The 23,838-nt window shown below is 45.6% G+C and overlaps 1 protein-coding gene across 7 annotated transcripts; it reads left to right on the top strand.

The window, feature by feature from the left end:
• Positions 1-858: 858 nt before the first annotated feature.
• Positions 859-22,330, top strand: znf512b (zinc finger protein 512B). 7 transcript variants are annotated; one of them, XM_076166530.1, is made up of 18 exons: positions 859-1,823; positions 3,587-3,721; positions 11,623-11,702; positions 11,856-11,984; positions 12,267-12,448; positions 12,545-12,819; positions 12,917-12,988; positions 13,794-13,928; positions 14,350-14,477; positions 15,819-15,911; positions 17,986-18,084; positions 18,618-18,848; positions 18,934-19,263; positions 19,482-19,583; positions 19,662-19,724; positions 20,292-20,390; positions 20,549-20,632; positions 21,649-22,330. In XM_076166530.1, exons 2-18 carry the CDS (start codon positions 3,589-3,591, stop codon positions 21,697-21,699), a joined length of 2,286 nt encoding a protein of 761 aa, XP_076022645.1. In that variant the 5' UTR covers positions 859-1,823; positions 3,587-3,588; the 3' UTR covers positions 21,700-22,330. The 7 variants fall into 7 exon arrangements, with proteins under 7 accessions (XP_076022645.1, XP_076022642.1, XP_076022644.1 ...); XM_076166528.1 differs by having other exon boundaries at positions 866-936; positions 1,611-1,823; positions 20,549-22,330; XM_076166527.1 differs by having other exon boundaries at positions 860-1,823; positions 20,549-22,330.
• The last annotated feature ends 1,508 nt before the right edge of the window (positions 22,331-23,838 follow it).

The raw sequence follows: 23,838 nt of genomic DNA, 5'->3' as shown, positions 1-23,838 counted from the left end.
TGGGTACAGCACTAAATAAATTGAAAATAAGTGTTCTTGCAGCCATCAATCAAAATAGACTTTAACCACCATTTAACCTCCTATAATGTGTGGGTTACCACATTAAGCTTGATTGAAAAATGATGCTATTCTGCCCCCCACTGGCAAAATTGAAGACACTATCTATACGTGAGGTAGATTACATCATGGTTTCTGATCCCACTAATGGGGAATATTAGGTCATGATGACTGGCACCAATCAAACCCAGACTCTCCTTGTTGTTTTACTGAAACCAGCTGTGACAGTGGCAGTGACGTCATGCACGAGTGTCAAGGAATACTTGCATCCGTGTTTATATACAGTGTTTATTATTAGCCGCCTTAAATAGATACATGCATTACCAAGTGTGCACATATGGTGATATGCAGCAATAACAGTAATTTAAACGTCAAATAATGTATTGATTATGTCAGAGTAGTCACATGTGTTGTTCAGCTGCCATTCACATCAATAGGTTTAATAGCTTTAGTTGTTATTGATCTTGGATTTGGGGATGGTGGTGTAGTTGATTACAAAAGCCTTGTTTACAACTACAAATTTGAAAATGAAAAATCTAATTCTATGTAAATCTGTTAAATATAGTTGTCGTGTATGAGTATTTTTTTTTTATAGTTCAGCTGTAATAGCACATTATAAGCATATTGACTAACAGTCCTTCAGAGAGGCAATGACAACTGGAATACAATAATATTCAGTGTTTATATTTGTGAGATGATGCTCCGGATTTGTAATTAGCGTTAGAATATGAATATTAAAAGGCTTAAGGTTGATTTAAGGATTTTAAACCCTGACCCCCTTTCGTCAGGGCTGAGCGGCGCTACGTAGGAAGAAGAGCAGCAGGAGACGATTTCTTTTCTTCTTCTTCTTTGTTTATCTTCTTTGCGGCGAGTTGATCGGTGAGAAACCCCATTATTATCCGCTCGATATCGATAATGATAATAATAACAACGCGAGAGTTTGCAAGTTGCCTCAAGACTGTAGTTGCAACTGTCAAAGGTGGAGTGGATACGCGCATGACCCAACACACATTACTGTAATACTGTACACGGCCGCCAAGATAATATCCGTATAAAAAAGCGAAATAATCCCGAGGCGAGGAGCCGCGGACAGGAGCGAACCCGACGGACATTTGGAGCTTCATCTTATTTTCCGTCGCTTCGTCTTCTTTTACTCTAACCAACTGTCTCTCCGTCGTCGAAATTACTGCACTAAACATATTTTTGTGCCTCCCTTTAGCTCCAGCCAGCGCAGGGATTTTTTTTACTCCTCCTTCGTAATAAAGTCGCCATTTTGCTTCACTGCCTATATAAACCATCCCGTATTCTAATATTTCTCCTCAAGGAGTCGGGGACGTACATATGTTTGGTGGCTATTTGTGCTATTTCTGGAGTGCTTAGCGAGAAGACGGCGGTGGAAAGAAGAAGTGCCTCGTGGTGTACATATTAATGCGGGAGAGGAGGGGGGCAAGGCGGCTGCAAACTGGGAATAAGGTGAAAGTCTCCAGGATTCCTTTTCATGTCGGACTAAATTGTGGTTCCGCCGCTTTTTCCTCCACCTCGTCGGGGCGAAGGACGACGGTGACGGCTGCCCGCTGCCTCCCAGGCCGCCCCCGACCCCGGGCTGACCGCTCTTTGACGCACCGCAGGTTGACTGCCATGTAACATAAACATTTGAGGGAAAAACGCCCACTAAGGTGCCTGTCTGCTGACATCCAGCCGACACACACGTGGGTGACCCGGGGCCACCCGGCCCCCCGGTGCGGGGTGACTGCTCCACACTTAAGGTAGGTGTGGCCCACCGGGAGCGAGAAGTGGACCACTAATATGTGTGTTATGTTGGTCATATAGCAGGAAAGTGTAAAGTGTGTCACCTCGGTTTAGTTGACAGACACACACACACACATACACATACACACGCACACAAACACACACAATGGCAGTGAGCCACGTGTGGAGCTGAACACTTATTTCCAGGCTGATCTGGCACCAGATTGGGAGAAGATGTTTAGTGTGAGTGGGTATCATCAGTTTGTGTTGTGTTTGGCTCTATAAGTGTGTAGTCATCTTTTTAAAATTCATGATACAGGAAAATGTACAAGGATCCCTCAGTGTTGTGTGTTACTAATGCAAAGGGACGTTAAGCATGAAGTTGTGTGTTTATATCTCTATTTGTTTTATATCCGTCTATTTTAAGTGGTTAAGTGCCAATCTCCTCTCAAACACTTCTCCTTAGACTCACACACACTGTTTGCTGAGGAGTGGAAATAGTGCCGAAACAATTAATTGATTTCTCCCTCAACAGATAATTTTTTGACAGCTATTTTAATGATCAATTATTTCAGTTTCGGTGTATTTTTATTGAAAATTTTCGTCTCAGTTTCATATCTTCAGTTTGATACCAAATTACTTCTCAGTCAAGAATGTCATGACAGGCATTTCACACTTTTTAAGAACATTTCTTACACATAACATTCACATGTGCATGTTACGCATTGGGCAGCATTTCATTAACTGATAATGAAAGTCTTTAGTTTCAGCCCTCAACGTAAACAATCCCCTCCACTTGACATGTAGGTGAAGGGAAGCCATCTAATGTGTGTGTGCTACATTTCCACAACCTGTACTTCCTCTACATTCTTAACCAAAGGGCTGCTCATTTACGACATGTTAACAACAACATCACAAGACACAGTGTGAGCGCACTATCACCGTGACGAAGGAGCCATCATTGCACAGTATGGGATGGATAGCATGGCGTGTAAACGGATACTGAGAGGCCTCCACTGAGTGACCCTTTGTGTGCTGTTGTAATTCATTAGAAGAGTGACATGAATGTGTGCTAAGAGAAAGCATGTTGGATCGTAATCAGTCCCACTTAGCATAATTAGCGATTGTCAGGCTTCATTCGTTAGACTGTCCCATGCTGTTGGGGAATGAGGCCTAATGCCCAGAGCGCATCTCTGATATATAGGCTTGCTGTCAGTGGAGGCATGGAGCTGAGGATGAGTATGTGTGCGGCTGGGCTTTGTAACCTTGGCGTCAAAGAAAACGAGGATGCGCTTTTGATTTGGAGAACACATTTCCACTTTTGGCCACGTGACCCGATCGTAAGATGCATCCCTGGTTTTCCCAATATAGACAGAAGGCCGATCGGCCAAAAGTAATGGCTTTACGCTGCCACTTCCCCTCTCTTTGATTCACCTTTAGTCTAATGGCCAGAGCATGGACTTAGTGTGTAAGTGAGGGTATTGATTTTCAAATGAAACATGGAAGGTCGCACCCTCATTACCACTCCAGATGATGTGTGGGCCTCAACTCAAATAACCTCCAGTTCAATACCACCAGAGGCCCACATGAAGAAAGCATATTGTACAACAATGAGAGAACGCCATCATAGGCTATCGATGCAGTGGACATTGCTAATAATGTTTTGACAAGCAATGGAACAGGATTCATGAGCAGCACAAAGCATCCTAATGTTGCCTTTGGCTATCAATGTCTCCTGTGTGTGTTTGCCCCCCCTCACTCCACTCCACTTCCACTGCAGGCATGGAGAGCCCAAGTGGCCCCAGGCTTGGGAAGCTGTCCTCTTCGGGACTGCCAAGGGGCCGGACCCCCAAACATGGACATCCCCAGGAGGTTGTCAAAACCACGCCAAGCCCTGAAAGCAACAACAAACATGGTGAGTGACTAGCCGCCACACTTCATTAGATGGAAACAAGAGTGTGATTTCACGTCTACACACGCAGTCAGGAAGTCTACATATGCACGCCACACACAGATTCTTCTCTGCGCTCAGATTAAGGCTAATATGAGGGGTCCAACAGATACGAGGATGGAATTAATAGGGTTATGTTCAGCAAATACACATATTACTTAATCTGATTAGGAGCCATCACAGTTGAGGACAATGCAGGAAGAGATTTTCTTTTTAAGCCAATAGCAAATTGACTTAAAATCACTTTTCCTGTACATCATACTACAACACGTGCATATGATGTTTGAAAAAAATGATTTATGGAGTAGAATGGGGAGTCAACATGCATCTAAATGTCCTGAGTGATCCTGCGGAATTGTTTTCAATGTGGAATAATGTTGTTTATGCTCAACTAATAACTCCAGGATGAGCTCCGTTGGTGCTGCAGTTTAAGACTAAGCTCTTGTTTGCATGCGTGTTGCTATACAAATATTTGCACAGTTCGTGCAGTTTGTTTCTTTAATGGGTAGACTGAGTGTTATTATGAGTCTGCGACTGTCAGGGCGCTGTTCAAACGTGCCCAGTGCACAGCAGTTTGACCTTTGTGCTTTAGCTGCTTACGTTCGTGGGCTAAATGGTGACGGATAAAGTAGCCAGAAGTCAATTCAGTCACGTCAGATGTGTGAACTTCCCCTGCTGCTTTTCTGAATGAGCCCTGGTTTATTGGGAGTCACAGCCTCTATGCAAGTCTCCCCCTGTCCCCGCAGAAGGGCCTGGAAACGACAAGGTTTCCCCTCCGACTGCATTACAGGGAGACAACCAAACAGACAAGCAGCACCAAGTACCGACATGAGTGAAAACCCAAGCCATCTGGTCGGAGAGACAGAAGATTCTAGATGGAAAAGTGCTGGACTTGGGAATTGTGTTTCAATCCAATAAGCGGCCCATCGTTATGACTTTGTTAATAGAGTCAGACAGACTTGGAAATGTGCAGTTCTCATATGACCCAGTTGTTTTGGTTGCTACAAAATAGCTGCTGGACTCAGGCGCTTCACTCCTTCTCTCTATGTTAATATTCAATCCTCTGGTGTGTGTGTGTGTGTGTGTGTGTGTGTGTACTTAAGCGTGGGCCTATGTCCTTGCTTCTCATTAACTTTTACTTCTGCGGCTAGAAACTTAGCACTTATTTAGCGATATAGAGCTGACAGTGGAGGCGCGTGTGGAACAGCTTTCCTCACAGTTGAAGCCGTTTATTAAAGTGCTTTAATTTCTGCGCCAATTTATGATTATCTGCCGAACCTTATGATGGTCGGCAGCTCCGCACAGACTCACCGCCTGCCAGCTGGTATGTATTTATTGTAGCAGAGCCTAAAGCGTTTGAGTGACAGGCTTTTCTCAGCGGCTGCCTGATGTTTTATAGGTTTTGACACATTATTGCTTGATTAAAAAAAAGAAGAAGACGTGTTTATAAATCATTCCACCTTAAACGAGTGCTGGGTTGATTGTAACCTTTCAGACTGAAGTCTACAATGGAGGTAAAGAGCTTTGGAACTCACCATCAGGTTCACTAATGAGTAATGCAGGTGAGATGTGTGTGTATGCGTGTGAGTGTGTGTTGAGGTAAGTCTACCATATAGGTTGTGGCTTGGTGCTGGTTTTTCCGGGGCTTTTTCTGGTAACATTAGACCCTTCCGTGTCTGTTTCGCTTTCTCTCTCTAGCTCTGCATCTGTTCTCGTCTCATTATACTAAACGGTCTCCGTAGAATCAGTATAAGTTTGGGCTCAGGAAACGATTTTGTGCTGCAGACAGCTTCCAGCATGATTTGATTGCGCGGGATAAGAATCTACATTCCGTTAGGTAGTACTTGAAGAATTGTCTTGCTTGGCGGGAACGTCGCTATTATCTGGAACATTACCAGGGGTTTCCCTCGTCTTTACAGAGGCTTAGTTGGTAACATTGTGGGCTGAGGTTATGTGATCATGAGGTCTGAAGATTGCCTAAGAACATTCAGACCCCTTTTAAGGAAAATGTTGGGCTGAACCAACAGTAGGAAGTCATTTAGATGACATAGAGCCTACAAATATATGAGGAATTTTCATTTCAGAGCAATTGGTGTGACGATGTTGTAAAGGGAAACAATCACATCAAATCTCTAGTTCCTACGCAGAATGTGGAATATTCACAAAGCGCTTGTCTGGGTTTCACACTCCCATCTACAGAGCCCTCTTCTTGTATTTTGCATCTTTAGCCTGTTCCTCCTTGAGCTCTCCACGGCTAATGATGAGGAGAAATACGCCGATGCTAATCATAATTAGCCTGGAGCTAGCCGGCCTTCCCACGGGGGCCGCGAGTCTGGGTTTGAGCAAACAAAGGCATCAATATCTAAGGCTCCCTGCGGAGCTCTTTTACTGTGCAGGCTGTGTCCATTATACAAACACTCCCTCTCAGACGAGCAGGTACCACATCATCTAAACTCCCTAACTCTCAACATTTGCTCTAACTCCGTGATCCCCGCTTGTGTCATCAATCGGCGCATTAATTGATCGACATCCCCGTTTGAAGGTTTTCTGCCCGGACTGGTTCCTCACCAGTGGTTTTCTCTTTGCTTTTCTACATGGAAACAAGGACTGTGAATTGGGTTTATTGGCTGTCTCAGCTGCTCTGTAAGTGGTGTGGTTGAGCTGCCAGGCTGCCACACCAGACAACTCACAGGAAAGCATGTGGTCCGTATGGGGAACTTGTTCTCTTTTTCTCTCTGTTACTTTCTTGCTGTCTCCCTTTCTTGTTTTCACGTTGACGTCTTGATTAGGCTCTTTTTTCACCTTCTGTGTCCACTGTTATGTCATGAAGCTATAGAGAAAGATAGGGATGTATTTATATGTACAGTATGTAGTCTGTAGAGTGCTGGAGCCCAGTGACTCATCGCAAAACTTAGATTTAAAAGTGTATCAGTATCAGTTAAAAAACACTGATACAAGCTTACATTTCTAGAGTCTAGCTGCGTGTGTGAAAGTGTGTGTCAGCATCCTCTCTGCTCCCAGGACCCACGGGCGCCCCCTGTGTAAGGGGAGGGAGTTGCCGCAGTGTCTGAGCGCAGGGCGGGTGGGTCAGATGGTTCTGTCCGTCCACATAGGTTTGTCGGCATGTGACCCTGCGTGAATACAGAATGTGCGACTGTGCTCTGCTTTCATCTTCACGTGTTCTCCCGCGACGTAGCCCGAGTGTGACAGCATGGGCCGTCATCCCTTGCCCGCGATGCCATCTGCTGACCCAGCGTTTCTCGGCCAGCCACCGCTCTTCCTCTCGTCGGAGTGCTTTCTTGCACTTTCCCTCTTCCCCACGCCGTCTCTTATTCAGTATGCATACTGCTGCTCCTTTCCATCCCGTCCTCCCTCCTCCGTAATGCTCCATCCCTTACTCTTTAGGCGGTATTATCAGCAGCGGTGATTCATTGGGCCTCACTATTCATGCTACCTTCCATTCCAGCCTCATCACCCCTCCCTACTCCAACCCACTCGGTACCCCCAGCACCTCTCTCCTCTCTCTGTCCGTGTCTCGTATCGATCCCCCGATTTTCAACTTCTCACCTGCTGACGCTTCGTCTCACAAAGTGGCAAAATACCAAAAGGTGGGATTGATAAAGAGCAATCGATGACAGAATGTTTGTTTTGGAGATGAAATTGAATCCTGGTGCTTTTCTCTGCCTGATGCTGCATCTAGTTTTAGGAGAGTCCTTTGTCATGTTTGTCACACCTTTATTTGGCAGGCTTGAGGATAGCAGATGAGAGGGAGGAAAGGGAAAAGGGAGATTGTCTTGATGAGTCACTGTCCATAAGGAGCAGGCTGCAAACAGTCTGTAGCAGGCATTGTCTGTCTGGCTCATATACACGTAGATGGAGTCTTGCATAAACAAATGTCTTTATATACCGTCTTTATATGTATTCCTCAATGTTTCTTCCTCTGTAAATAGTTTATGTTTTTTCTCATTTCCTGTCTTGTGAGTCTTGAGTACATTTGAAAAAACGTTTGATTTGCTTTCGCCCAGTCTGGCCGGTCCCACAAGAATTCACTGGCCACATATGTGGTCAGTCATCCGAAGCTATTGTGATTGGATGGCACCAAACACACCGTCGGCTATAAGCCCAATGGGCATCAGGCGATAGATTAGGTTTCCAATAATATCAAGCATGCAGCTGATGTGGAAGGCTGTAAAATCAATGCTGGTCCAAAGAGACTGTTGAGGTATTGTGAGTCACCCGATTATACAGCCGGTTCCTCTGCGTCCGGGCTCTGTCTGTTGATTTGACTGGTTTAAGTGTGGTTTAATGGAGCTGGCAAAGTGATACTTCACCACAGATCTGTGTGGGGAATTCAGCCCTTCAGTGCAGATTCCTCAGTGCCATGAAAGGAAAAGTCCTTGTTTTGGCTGCTCACTCTCCCAGTCACTGCAAATCGAGACGGGCAGTTTATTTTATTCATGTTCATCTGAAGAAAGCTCAGGATGTCATTTATAATATATATAATTAAATATGTAACAAATGATAGTAGCAATAGTTCCCATTGTCTTCTTCAGACTTGGATAACAGCTGTGGTTGCTGTGGCTGTTTTCTTGGCTTAGACCCCCAAACACAAAGGCTTGTCTACTTGTGAACCCCTAATATAGACACACAACAAACTACTCTGTAATTCTTCTGCATCTGTGTATGTAAACCTAGCAAAGTTTCAGAGACGCGAGGAAAGACGGAGTGAAAGTGAGAAGGGGTGGGGGGGGGGGGGGGGGGGGGGGCAGTGAGAGCAAGAGAGAGAGGGAAGAGGAAAAACAAAGAGCGTCGGGTCGAGTGAGAAGCAGCCTCAGTCAGTGAGTGTCTGGTTTTCCTTCGGTGTCTGGGTAGTGAGAGTGTGTGTGTGTGTGCCGCTGCTGCTCCACTTTCCCTCCTCTTACTCGCTGTCTGGAGTCGGGCCTGACTGGCAGGGGATTATGGGGACATCTTCGAAGAGAGGTGCGTATACCACGGGGGAGGTTTGTACAACGGTGTGTGTATGTGTGTGTGTTTTAGGGGTAAGAGAGAGAGGAAATATGAGCGCAGGATCTGCATGTGAGCCGCCGTGCCACCAAAGAGGAGAAGATCTGAAAGAGGGAAGAGGAAGGAGAGAGTTCAGTCCGTGAAGTGAGAGGCATTGAGGTATTGAGCCGACGGTGAAGCCCGGTGGCTGCAGACTCTGTGAGTGAACCCAGCTCACCTAAACAGATAGTGAGACGCTGCTACTGTTACTGTTAGTGTTACTCTGACCCGCGTCCAGATGAAGCCACTTGATCGAAGGAAATAGGGATACTATGTCATCTTAGTATTTGTGTGGCGTCTTTCTAAAGGGTGTCCAAACCATACTGTGCAGACAGAGACAAAGGATCCTGTGTGAGTGTTTTTCGAGGAAAACAAATGACTGTTCTCTGTTCTAACAAGTGTGTGTGTGTGTGTCTGTTTGGGTGTGCGCAATGTGTGTGCCCTTGCACTCAGGGGGAGCAGTTGCAAGCGTAGCTAGGAGAGCTTAGGGGTTATTTGAGATCATCAGGCAGCTGCCAGCACTCCTGGGTCTTCCTCACTCTTCTCTTCTCTTCTCTTCTCTTCTCTTCTCTTCTCTTCTCTTCTCTTCTCTCCTCTCCTCTCCTCTCCTCTCCTCTCCTCTCTTCATTAACCCTTGTGAAGCAACAGTTGCACAGACAGCTGGGCGGCTGTCATACTCGGACATTAGTTGAGCAGCTGTTGTGTCCCCTAGGCCTGTGCATGAGCGCTGCGGTTGAGATTTGACACAATGGCTCCGCTTGTTTCATACCAAGACAATGGCTGTGATTGCTGGAACAATCACAGCCATTAAAGTTGTACAAAGTACACAAAGCGCCACAGTGTACGACCCATATCCAAGCATTCAAAGCAAAGCAATGTGTAAGAGTGTTTGTGTGTTTTTCCCGCAGATCAGGCATTGAGCTGTGCTGTCTAAATTCATTTTCACACCTGCACCTTCATCGTCTGGGCTTGTGTGTTTACATGCTTATTCGTATCGTAGTCAAACGTATGTGGGCTTAATTGTTCTGCCTGCTGGAGGAGAAAAAAGGCCTCAGATAGTGGTAACTAAGACAAGTGGATCTTATTCCCATAGCAACAAGAACATATCTTTCCCAAGAGCAGAATTCATTAATTATGCCTTCCTTTTACGAGACCTTTATTTTCTAAGACAGGAATTAGAATGCATGCTCAATTTCCTCCTCAGCACAGGAGCTGCGCCGCCAACTGCATCACCTCTCCAGCTGCTACCCAGACAGCTAATAGAGAAATACTACATCGCCTGGAGAATATTAATACACTCATATACATGCACACGCAGCACACACACACACACAAACACACACACACACACACACTAGTAATGGTTTCGCTCTTCCTGTTTGTGTGCGGGTGCGTGTTCACACTCGGTGTCGTGAACTATTTCCAAACACACATACTTCTCATTCAGTCTCATTCAGCCTTGCCTTATTTTCTTTCTACCTCATTATTGTGTCTGAAGTAACAGATTACAACCAATGCCTGAGCTACTCCTGCCCATAACAAAACACACACATGAATAAGAGAGAAGAAGGAGAAGAGTTTTGCTACTGTGTCATAAAAACACAGATGCAGAAAAAATGAAAATGAAGCCAATGCAGGTTATGAGTTTCTGTAGATCAGAGCACAAACTTCACTGCACGTTAAAACGATAGCTGTCTGCTTTCCGGGTCGCATGAAATCCTTTTGCCAACACGAGCTCTTTTTGTATCACGTTGGCACCAAGTCAGTTCATTTATTTGATGAAAAACCCTCTAACCTTTTGATAATCCTGCTAAGCGCACAGAGTGCTCTGATCCAGTTTAGGAGGCAGCACACACACAGGCTGCGGTGGGCATGCGTTCATGTGTGTAGGAGAAGAAAGACGCCTGCTAGACGCCATGCCATGTTCTTCACGACACGCAAGCAGAATAGATCCTGAGTGTGTGTGTGTGTGCGCAGCCCCTGCCGCACAGCGCTCACAACAAAGGGCCGTCACCGCCACTTGACTCTGGGTTTCACTTTGGCATCGGATATGACTGAAAAGGTTTTCACAGCGTCGCTCCCTTTGTGTGTTCACATGATGACAGCACATGTGAAGGTGTATCCCTCTGAAGTGTGACGCCATACCTGCAGCACTGTCACTCACTCTCCTCCGCACTCCTCTCCTCTCTCCCCTCACCCCCTCCCTTTCCTCTCTCCCTGCCTCTCACCCGGATGAACACACTCCTACCCAGCTCTCTCCCCCTCTTCTGCTCTCAGTAGCGGTTTGTAGTGCAGGGGTCTGGCTGTGGCACAGCCGTAACGAGCCAGCACACTGCCTGTCCTCGCAGGTTCACACGGAGGGAGACCGGGAAGGGTGCGGGGCGGGAAAAGGGATGGAATGTGAGAAAGCTTGAGATAGGGTGAGAAAAGGGGAATGTGGAAGTATGAGTGATGGAGGGAGGGAGCGATTGAGAGCAGAGAGGGAGAGCTGAGGCAGTCTGTCTGCTGTGTGCTGTGTCAGAGGTTCACACAGGCACTCTCGATTTATAGCTGATCTACTTGGCTCAGCAGAAGGCCTCTATCTCCCCCCACCCCCTCTCTCGCACACACACACACAGTCTCCATTACTGTGACTCTGTGACTCATAGAGTCATAGTGACACTCAGTGACTCATGTTTGTGTCGCATCTTGAAATCTCCCAGGATGGCAGCTCCAGACCCTTCCTGCTGTTGTTGGAGGTCATGGTCATAGATCCCCGCTGTAGTAGTGATTCCCTTCCATGGATGTGATCATGTGAAGCTTTTGTGTGGTTTTTTTGCAAGGTCCCGTGTGTGATGAGCCTGCCGAGGGGAAGAAGAAAGGCCGCCCCAAAGCAGACGTGCAGGAATTGAGGAGCATTCCGGTGAGTAGCTCTTTGAACCGAGCGGGTCTTTGAAGCAGGCCTCATTTTCCCAGCACAGTGGAGGCGTCTTTCCCATTTAAATAAGGCAAACTACGTATACTGCAAGTGTAGCCATCTTGTGTGAATGTATTCGATTCCTTCTCTCCTGCCCAGGCTCATATGATAGTACAATGGAAGGAAGAATTTAAACGCCGCTCAAGGGTTAAGTGTCCGTGTTCAGGCTGCTGGTTAGAGTTTCCCAGCATCTATGGCGTCAAGTACCACTATCAACGCTGCCAGGGGGTGAGTCGCTAACCCGTACGCTCTCTCACTCTCCTGCTGTTGATCCTTGGTTCTTTAGATAAATCAGCCTCATGGTGGAGTCTAGTCTAGTATTTAGTATTTAGTATTTTTGATGCTCACAGCCAAAACCTTTAATTATTATTAACGATAAATCAGCGGTTATTTGAGCCGGTTCGGGAAACTATGATTCATCTCCTGAATGCTTCACCCACTGTTATCCGATACCATGTAGAGAATTAACCCTAACTGCCCTCTTCTCGGGTACATGTGTGTCTTTGTCAGGCCACTTTAGCAGAGAAGCTGAGTCATGGCTGCCCGTACTGCGAGGCAGTGTTCGCCACAAAGGTGCGCCTGCAGAAGCACAAACTGTGGAACCACCCAGACAGAGTCGGTATGGAGCCCAAGGACGAGCAGTCCAAGCTACACAAGACCCACGTCAAGTACCACACCAGTACTAAGAAAAGGTGACGGAGACTCTGAGCTGCAGTTCAAACACGTATTGACCTTCACGACGTAATGCTGACTGTCCCAAACTGCTCTCCCTCTGTGTTTGCATTCAGGCCCATGGAGAATAGCCCCCCGTCCCCAGTGTTCTTCAAAGTGAAAAAGACCCATGAGATGTCCACGCCCTCGCACAACGGCGAGCTGGCCCACCAAAAGAGCGAGAGGAAACAGCACATGCACGGCCAGCCTCCGCCGCAGATCCACCATTCGCAGCCCGTCCAGACGCTGTCCCAGCGGGCCCAGAGCACGTCGTCCGATGCCGGCGGCAGCGATAGTGACGGCAGTCTACCTCCGCCTTTTCCAGACGAAGACCCGGAGCGAATGAGGCACAGTAAGATTAGTATATCTTGTAGGCTCCATAATCTCATGTTTGGCCCTTACTGCACGTGTTTCACCATCCTCTCTCCTCTGTTTTCCTCTTGAGCCAGGACGGAAGCAGAAAACCCCTAAGAAATTCACCGGCGAGCAGCCCTCCATCTCCGGGACGTTTGGGTTGAAAGGTAGGCCTGTGAAAACTCACCCATAGGAATGAAACAAACCTCGCAGTCTCCCGTGGTTGCGATATCAATAAGCGGATAAATGATGTAATGAAGAAGAGAATAGCTATGATGTGCTGCCTGATCTGTCATCGATTGCTGACCAAACAGCGAGCCTTCAGTTTCTACGGATGATTTACAGAATAATGGAAACCTTGGAAGGATACATGCCCCACTGCCTTTAAGATATGGAGCGTGTGTGTGTGATTATTCAGTCAAACTCTGCTTGTTCATGTGATTGGCCATTGAATGTTTGTGAATGCCCACTGCTCCTGATCAATGGGTCTGGCCTTTTAAACTGTGTTAATGTGGCTACTGGAGAGGTGTTTCATATCCTGCTAAATGAATCAGTGACTCACACCTCGCATGGCGTTCACACACACTGTTACAGCAGCTCTTTCAGCCTCTCACTCTCTCTCTCGCTATCATTCATGTGCTGGAAATGTGAGTCATATAGCACACACACACACACACATATATAAATATAGACTACTTATATTCACTTGTCCAGCCTTTTGTCTCTCTTGCTCTCCGTCTGTCTTTATAACTCTTTATATCTCCTCCTAGCCTCCTTGTTTTCTCGTTTATACCCAGTATCAACTTTCCCTTTTTAGTATTTCTCTTATTCAGCATTGTCCTCCACGCGTCCCTCTCTGCCCCGCGTCTCTCACTTTACCTTGAATAACTTCAACAGGGAGTATTCATTACTATCATCACTCTGGTGTGTGTGTCTTGTCTTTGTGCGCGCGTGTGTGTGTTTGTGACTAAGGTATGAGCAAGGTGGAGGAGAAGCTGAAGGCGGGCCGCGCCAAGAGACAAGACGGGGGAGGCTTCAGCGAGGAGCCACAGAGAAGAAGTAATCAAAGTCAGTCCTCCAAGAAGGAGCCAGCCACCACCAGCTCTGGTGAAGGAACACACACACACACACACACATACGCACACATAATTCAACTGCATTTATTTACCTATCGTAAACGTTAGCACACGCTGTAAAATAACTGTGACATCGTGTTACTACGGGAGATATTTTCTAATATATGCCCCAATGTGATACCTTGATTTTGGTACGAGGGCCATAATGATCATTTGTCCTATATCACTCATTACTCAGTGCTACAAACACAATTTAGTTGGTACTTTAAGTGTATTGAGGTTTGATTCCTAGCTATAAGTATCTGGAAACGATGAATACTGCTTTGTCATACCTTGGAGTGCCAATACGTGTCTCTCAGTGTGCATTATTCCTAATGTTGTACTATAGAATGAGTGAAAAATCATTCATCCAGTTGTAGGTCGCACCACTTATGTTCGATTGACTTTCTCAGGTCCTGTGGTCGACACCCAGTGGCAGCGCTCCATCACAGAGCGAGGCGAAGTCGTCTGTCCCACCTGCTCCATCGTCACCAGGAAGACGGTCCACGGCCTCAAGAAACACATGGAAATCTGCCAGAAGGTCAGTTTGAGGGAACAGCCGTCCACTAGACACCAAGGATCATATGTTTGATTGATCAGATAAGTAAACTACCTTTTTTTTTCCATCGTTCAGGTGTGGAAAGCCTTAGTTGCTCGTTTTTGACTTTCTTAAACCTCCATAAGCTTGTTAGCACCCACCCACACACACACACACACACACACACACACACACACAAACCATACGCCATATGTTCCACTCACATTTTTGTATAGCATTGCAGTTGAGTGGCACATGTGTTTTGGATTTGAGCTGCACTCAAGCTATTGGGGAGAAATGAAAACTGATCTGACCTCTGCTTTCACTCCAGTTGGATTAACACCGCGTGTGGAATCTACATTAAAGTGTTGAATGGAACGGTAATGGATTTCCAGTAACGCTCTTCATAATGTCTCCGCAGAAGCCAAGATTGTTCCATCAACATAAACCAGTTTACTCATTTCGCAACACAATTCTGTCTCAGGTTGGGAATGAAGTCCTGTCACTGAGCCCAGATCTCTTATTCCCACGTTTGTATTCCAACAACAAGAGCCCCTTAGAGATGGAAATGACTTCACTGATATTAGACACCTCTCCCCTGGGACCCCATTGTGCCGATCCTTGGGAGCCTTTACTGTAAAGATATTGATCAGAAGGAGGGATGTAGAAGTAATATATCAGTGTAGTAGCTTCAACCATTTTTATTTTTATTCCAGTGATCCTCTTTTACTTCACCTGCTTCGATATGAAAGCTAATATCGGCTGAAATGCACCACGGGAAAGGATACTGTATACCTGCCGCAGTTTGTTTACATCACACTCAATTGCGGTCAATATTAGTAATAAACGAGTTAGGGGGAGAGGCGTAGAAATAGTGATTCCAACTACTTGCAGCGAGGTCCTCCGAGTCCTCTGAGAGTCTTTCCACGGCCACTTTAATGCCTCCTTGGCCCAGTGGTCCATGTGACTCTATTAAAGTGACAGCCTGCCATTAAGCAATGACAGAATCAGCACATTACCACCGGGTCAGTCACCATCAAAACACCTCTGCTTCCAAATCGATACCGAGGCGAGGCTGCTTTCTACAAAAACAGGGAACACTGTATTAAATTGGCTTCTGCTGGTGCCCAAAGTTACCTGATATCACCTTTGTCCTTCATAAACTCACAATGATATCATTTTTACAAGAATTGCCCACTAATAACACAGACTATTAGGTTACAGATGAAATATTGCTGCATTGATAGACTCAATAAAGAGTAAAGGCAGCAGTAATGGCCTCCTTGTTGGTTTCCTTTCATAGAAATGTTATTTGAGCCTCATTTTGATCTTCAACCCCTGCAGCTCCAGGATGCTCTGAAGTGCCAGCAGTGCCACAAGCAGTTCCGGTCTAAGGCCGGTCTCAACTACCACGTCATGGCAGAACACAGCACAAAGGTACACACACACACACACATATACACACTTGCCAAGGTTTGTCCTTATTTTCAGTAATTAACAGTCGCCCCCTCGCCGCCCAGCAGGGGGTCAGAGATCAGGTGGGGAGGTTTCGTTTGAGAGCTAGAGTTACACCGGCGTCACACTGACCTACTGAACAGGGTAGTTACTAGACACCAGAGGAGAGGTCAGAGTGGCACTTGTGACTCTATGTATGGATCTCTGCCATACGCCGCCGGCAGTGTCCGCTTTCACCGCCGCCGTCAGCTCTGGTGAGGGATGAGCTGCTCGCCGAGGTAGTTTACCCTTATAGAACATGATGTGCAACCCAAGCGTAAGAAAATACATGAATGTTATATACGTGTCCTTATTCGCTCTGTCAAATTTCAGAATGGATGATTGTGGCGTAACGCAGATGAGTTGGTGACGTTACGCTCGTCCTTGAAGCGCTCGCGTTAAGAGTATTCCTTGCCCTTGGAAGTGCCGGCGTTCCTTTTCTACCGTTGCTTTAACTATGACAACAAAGAGCTTTATTAAGATGTTATCGCCACACTCCTGCATTAGGCCGTCGGTGCGCCTACCAAGTTTGCTGAATAATTCAACGCTGCCCGTTTCAGAATGTATCATAAAAGATTAATGAACGTACGTGCGCCGAACATTGTCGCATGCAGTACGCGCGTGCATTTGCGGTTTTGTGCATTTGCGGTTTTGTGCCTGTGTGTGTGTGTGTGTATATTTATTTATATTAATGCGCACATGTATGCTGTATGTACACGTGCCAAGACTTGTTTTCCGAGGTTGATTCTGCCGCCTGTGGTAGCTGAGCTAAATTGTTTGACACAGCCATTTGTCTTCAGTCTGGGCGTGTTGTTGTGCTCCAGTGTGACCTTCTGGCAGCCGTCCAGTCCAGCAGAGCAACAAACAGCGCACTCAGTGTTTTAAACCACAGTGTTAGAACCTTTCACCAGATCCTGCTCCTCAGCCGCTTCCCTACAACCGTATGATGAAAGGAAAAAGCCGCCTCTGTTTCCTTTCTTGACCAGCACAGTGTGTTTGACCCTGTGGTCTTGCTCTAAATTAAACAAAACTTTACAAATATTTATCAAGCTAATAGTATTAGTTATATTGTTATTTATTATCCAGACATTTGACCTTTACAGAGGCTTTTGAGTTTCCCAGCAGGATGATTATTTGAACCGCTCTGTTATATTATTACTTTCTTATTTCAAAGCATAGATTTCATTTTGCTGTGTCTGTCAGATCTTCGTGCAAACCAGAGGTCGCGTTTATTACGACTGTGGTCACCTGGCACCGCCACAGAGCACAGTCGGGCCAACAGAAGGCCAGAGGTCACACGCTGACTTTGACCTTGATTGACGCACTTGCAGCTGTGATACGACCCCATGTTCTCTCTCTCACTCTCTCTCTCTCTCTCTCTCTCTCTCTCTCTCTCTCTCTCTCTCACTGGCGTTTCCTCCCTGATAGAGGCAATAAGAATACATGTGGATAGAGTCTCATGGATTCTTCCCCCCTGCCAGGGCAAATCAAAGGGCTGAGCTACTGTCTGTTCTCCTGCCTGAAGGCTGGAGCGTGACGCGATTTACTCCGGTCTGGAGAAGCGCTCTGATGGTATCTCATCATAACCTTCACACAGCTCTGGGGTCGTGTTCTCAGACATCTCAATCCATTGTCGGTGTAACACATGGAAAAATACATGAAGCTCACTCCTTGGAGATTCCCAATAAAGATCATACACGCACACAGTCAGTCCTCACTGCTTCACATCCCTTTCTCCCTGGCAGCCTGACCATCTGTTGTTCTGGTCTCGGGCTGGGGTTTGGCACCGACTCGACACTCCAGTGAAAACACGAGTTTGACAGTTGTCATAAACATGCCTGGAGTAACAGCAACGCCGCGATAACCGTTTAATGATCCTGGCACCGCACGCGCACACACTCCCCCCCTGAGATGCAAATCACATTTCAATCACAATTTCTCCAAGACTGAAAGGAGAGGAAGCAGGGGTGATTGGGGCACGCTTACATGACACACACCACGTTTTGTTCCCGCACAGGCCTCGGGGAGCGAAGGCCAGATTGGGGACGGGCAGGAGGAGAGAGAGAGGCTACGCCGAGTGCTCAAACAGATGGGACGAATCAAGTGTCCCAGTGAGGTATGCACCCTTTCTCTCTCACAGAGCCGCTCTCCCTTTCCTGTGTCTTTCCCTACTATCCGACTTTGCCGTTTTTCGGTTCACATTTTCCATTGTCACTCTGCCTCTCCCTTTACCTCTCTCTCTTTCTCTCTCACACACTCTCTTCCTCCCACTTTTCGCCTTGTTTCTTGACATGTTGCCCAAAACCACATCAACACTCCACTTCCCATTACTCACACCGGAGTGCAAAATGCAGGGAGGAAGAGGGCAGCAGCGGGGGGAGAAGAAGAAAGGAAAAAAAAGAGTCAGAGTGACATTTCTTCACGCTGAAAAATGAGCAGCGTTTCCTCTTTCGTCAGTCTTCTTAACAGGAGCCACAAAGTATTGACCAAATGTGATGATTGTGTTCCATTGAAGCCACCACTGCTCTGCTGCTCTACTTACCCGCTATCCTGTTTTAATGTGTGTTTTCTTTCTGTCTTATTTCTGTCCCACACACACACACTCACACACACACACACACACTCACACTCACACACACGCTAACACAGGGCTGCTCGGCCCACTTCTCCAGTCTGATGGGTTATCAATACCACCAGAAGCGATGTGGCAGAGACTTCTCCGATGACGACAAGCCTGTGTTTGTGTGCCAGCACTGTGGAAAGTCGTACCGCTCCAAGGCTGGCAAAGACTACCATGTACGTACTGAACACTTACCAACCCACACCACCACCAACGACAGCAAGGACGCCCCCGACGCCAACAACACAGGCAAAGAAAGGGTGAGACGACTAGGAAGAGAGCAATAGTACATAAGGAGCCAAATATTTGCGCAAATGCCTCACGTGAGTCTCACCTTTCCTCCAGGTGGCCCCTGAGGAGTCTCCGTCAGCAGGCAAGAGGGAGCAAAGCCAGCCAGAGAGGGTGTGGCAGGAGAAAGCGCTGCCCAGCCAGCCTAAGGAGAAGGAGAGGGCGAGAGAGAAGGAGAGGGAGAAAGAGATGGAGCGAGGCGGAGCGAAAACAACACAGAGCGAGAGCCTGGGCGAGGACTTTGACCGGACCCCCAGCGGCAGAGTGAGGCGCCGCTCAGCTCAGGTGGCCGTGTTCCACCTTCAGGAGATCGCAGAGGACGAGCTAGCCAAGGACTGGGGCACCAAACGCCGCATCAAGGATGACCTGGTGCCCGACAGCAAGAGGGTGAGGACAGAGCGCAGATACCACACACACAAACACACTCACACAGGCATCAGGAGAATGTGTATTGAAGTACTCACACAGACACACAGATCTATGGAAGTACGACACTCAAACTCACACATACTGTATGGTGGCACCTTCAAACCCAATCTGTATGTAAAAAATGCATAGACAGTCCATAGAATACTAATACAGATGTTCCTTTTGCTACTGTTTAGTTGAACTACACTCGGCCGGGCCTCCCAAACTTCAGCCCCGAGCTGCTGGAGACCTGGAAGAACCAAGTGAAGGAGAAGGGCTTCATCTGCTGCATCAATGAGGTACAAACACAGAAAGGAAAAATTGTTGACTCAATTGAAAGAATACATGAACTCAGATCATCTGTTGCTTTGTTTCAGAGCTGTGACGCCGTCTACTCCAGCGTGTCAGGACTGAAAGCCCACCTGGCCAACTGCAGCCAGGTACAAACACACACACCCAACCTGATTGCTGAGTGTAAACATGGTTCTGACCCAGTCACTTTGCCCCATCGATTTAAGGAAAAATGTTCAACAAACACATGAACATCGGGATGGAGAGCAGACACAAAGATTACAGATGTTGGCTTGATAGGTGGAGATCTGGAGTCAGAATGAATCGACACAAACAACAAAGCACAGAAAAACAATCCCAGCAAAATCAGCGACCATGACATGTTTTTCCTATTTGTCTTTATACGTACAAATTCTTTAAATCAATAGTAATAGTGTACAGAGTACTATGGAATAGGAGGTGCGATGATGCGGAACAAAAGCAACGCTGAAGAATATGTCTGTACATCGGCGTATGATGGCTTTGGTACCTGAAAACCCGGGAAGATCATTATTCACAAGAATCTAACAGCGCTGTAAAGTCAGGGTTATTGTCACGGCTTCAAATTTACTGTGTTGCCGAGCCGAATAAGAAGCATTTAAGTCTCTGTGTGTGTATGTGTGTGTGTGTGTTTGCGGGCTCGTGTGTGTGTGTGTGTGTGTGTGCGCGTGCTGCAGAGCGGGGGAGAACTTGGGAAGTACACCTGTCTGATCTGTCAGAAAGAGTTCAGCTCCGAGAGCGGCGTCAAGTACCACATCAGCAAGACACACTCGCAGGTGGGCGCAGAATTCTGTCACAGTGTTTTCCCCATATCTGTATCTTGTTATTAAAAGTTAAACGTTGCTTTGACAACTTAAAAAAAATGCAGTCGTTTGTAATTTCTCTCTCTGTCACGAATGTCTAGCAGTAACTGTGTTTGACTGATTGATCATAGAACTGGTTCCGTGCTGAAGCCAGTCACATGGTCTGCAACAGCAAACCCAAACCACCGGAGAACCATCAAACCATCAAAGCTGAGGTGAGGAACGGCACCACCGCTGGCAAGAAGAGGGGTCGCAAGCCGAAAGAGCGCCCCCTGGTGATTGCCCCTCTCGAAACAAAAACTCCCTCACCCGCCACCACTCAAAACTCAGCCCCCGACCCCATCCCGTCCTCGAGCCCGACACAGACCCCCATCCAGATCTCCGACCCAACAGACAGTGATAATTCAGGCCAAAACAGACAGCCAGGCGCGCCCGCCGCCAGACGGAGCAAACCCAGTCGGCTGGCGCTGTCAGAGTAGCTCTGCTTTGTCGACCCAGGAGCCAGAGAGGATGCTAACTGTAGTAAGAAAAAAGGCCTTTCTAACCCCACAAGGACTTGGCACTGAGAAGAAAGAGAAATTAATCATTGAGAAGTGAAACGTTTAGTACAGATTTCGAAACCCATAGTTAACATCTCTGCTGTTCTAAACTGTACCCGTGTAACAGTAGTGCTTTATTTCTCCATTCCACCTTTGTCTCCTTTTCAAGGCACACATTTCAGTTTCTGTACTCACAACAGTGGTGTCAGAAGTAATGAGTGATAAAATACTGATATCTACACGGATAGCGTTTTCTCAGCTGATATAGTATTCAAAACAAATGGAGTGTACTTCTCTCTACAAGTTCCATGTTGTGTTTTAGAGGTTTTAAAAAGGATATTCTATTAGCATGGTGAAGTCATTTAAAGATAGCTAGTGTTTCACATTTCTCATTGATATACTGTACTGTGTACATAAACAATATCTATATCTATATATCTATATACTCAAAGCAATGATGCCATCTGTCATTTTCAAACCTGACACTTCAAATTGGATCATGAGCAATCAGAATTTTTGCAATGTGTGCTGTAGTGCAATGTTGTTTTGAACTTCATTTCATTTTCTTTTGTTTTTTTTCCCTTTTTTAAAAGTCCTGATTTTTTTTTTACATTTCAATAAGCAAATGTCTTATAAGCTAAAATGTTAGTTAATGATCAGTTGTTAATCACATTTCACTGTTTTCCCTACAGTTCTGCTTGGACAACGCTGAAGTCAATAAGCAGAATCGCCACAAAAAGTGACAATGTTTTGAACTTTCCAGCGGTAAATTTCTAAGTTCATGATGTATTATTCAGCTACAATAACACCTAATGAGGCATCTAATTGATAAAGAAAACTTGAAGTGTTCTGTCTAAAATAGGACTTGTGAATGCAAAGCGTCGGACAGAAGTATGGATTTTATGTGAAGCTTGTTGCACCATTGCTGCACAATCAAATGCGATAACACCAGTATAAAGGAGGCCATGGGTCTTTGGCTACTACTTTAGCTTGAATCAAAGAGCTGAAAAGAGAGGAAAAATACTATCTTTTGTAGAGAAATTGAGGAGAGAGAATCTTTTATTAAGCAGAAAACCTGCAAAGGAAAATTCACTTATAATGTATATGAATTAATTCCTGGTCGCTCAAAGCTATTGCCTTGCACTTTAACTTGTAACCCTTCTCACTCCCCTATTGTATTTTTGCACTCCAGGAATATTCAACCTAACCTAGTTGCTGTAAGGCACACAAATGAGATTCCGAGGCTCTCATTGAAACTAGAGGAAAAACTAAATTTAGAGGAGTAACGAGCAGCATGATTAACGCTTTGTATTTAGTGTCTATAATCCAACATGACTCACCACACAAAGCCATAACTGGTCGTGTTGAATCCTAGGCTGCTCGAAAAAGTCTCTTTAGTTTAGCTTAAGATTTTAAATAAATAAATGAGAAAGATTCAATATTATCGTGTTACTGTCATTTCAAATCAAAATGTGTGCAATCAGAGAATAATATTTTCGCTCTAACATTTAAAGTAGATACTTGAATTCACAGTTATATTCATGATTTGAGCAAATGAAAAATCCATAATTATTTGATTTATGCTGTATTTGCAGTGTTTGTCCATAATAATTAATGACTCGCTGGCTTAGAAATGAAAGATCCCGAAGCTATTTTATATTGTGTGTATAACCTAGATAGCAATCTGATAGCTTTGGGTGAAGTAGTGACGTGAGGATATTCTGATGAGATACTATGGGTGCTTTACTTGCCATTCTACCTTAAGGACCTGATATGACTCAGTACGTCCAATAATCCATCCTGCCACTCTCTCACTTCTGGCAAGTCCTCCGAATTTTGCACCAACAAATGTCAAAGTCATCATTTAAAAATCAAGCACTGATGTCAACTGAGAATTTTCGAGGAAACATTGGATTTTGACATTTGTATGTCCCATGTGGTATCATCCCTACACCTTGACCTTTTCTATTGTAAAGCAAAGATTTGAGCTTGCGTCGCTCCATTCTAATCACCTGATGGAGTACATTCAGGTGGGATGATTATGCATGTGTCTGTCTCTGGGCATGGGATGGACCCTTCAATCCAGGTTCAGATGATGGAGAACATAAGTTAGACAAGCACTGATGGATCCCCTGACCCTTTCAGTGGAAGTTGTGTGTGTGTGTGTTGAACAGTGAGCACCTTTGTAATGACTGGATGTCAGAAATGGTAACACTTCCCCGTTTGAGTGTTATGCTTTGGCACAGAATCAGTTCTTCAGCTGCTTGTTATCCCTTTGATTAATAACGCCACATTGACCGTGTTTACCTGACAAGCTTTGGTGTTGCAATATGATAGTTTAGCACTGCTTTTAACAGTGAGTATTTTCTATTTTATCACACCCTTTACTATCTGTCTTCCTATGATGTGGAAAACACATATCTATCCCGCAGTGTGAGCTGACTGCAACATGTTTAGAGAGTACAGCAATACACCATATTTAGCTGGTTTTGTTGGCTTGCTGATATTTTGATATCGATGTGTATTCTCAAAATTGTATGGCTTTTTTTCACTCCCCTACTTTTTTGTTTGTTTGCTTTGGAAAATGCTTTTTACATATTACAAAATATTTTAAAAACCTTAAAAAAAATTTGTAGACCAGTGTCGGCATACACTGTTATTTTATCCATTTTGATGATGCACATAAATTGAGCTTTTTCAGTACACGATGAGAAACACATTGAGAGAGTCCTTTATTATTATCTATTCAATATGGGACAACAAGGCATATGTATGTATGTTTGTTTCTGTATTTAGTGCACTTACTATACCATGAAATAGGCTTGAAATAGGAGTGTTGTTGGAGCTTTCTAGTTACCTGGACTGTGTGTGGTGTGACTTTT

The sequence above is a fragment of the Genypterus blacodes genome, unplaced genomic scaffold (genome assembly GCF_046128005.1).
Source record: "Genypterus blacodes isolate CSIRO-AG114 ecotype Tasmania unplaced genomic scaffold, CSIRO-AGI_Gbla_v1 ptg000156l_1, whole genome shotgun sequence".
Lineage (NCBI taxonomy): Eukaryota > Metazoa > Chordata > Actinopteri > Ophidiiformes > Ophidiidae > Genypterus > Genypterus blacodes.
This window is presented reverse-complemented; position numbering and strand designations above follow the sequence as displayed.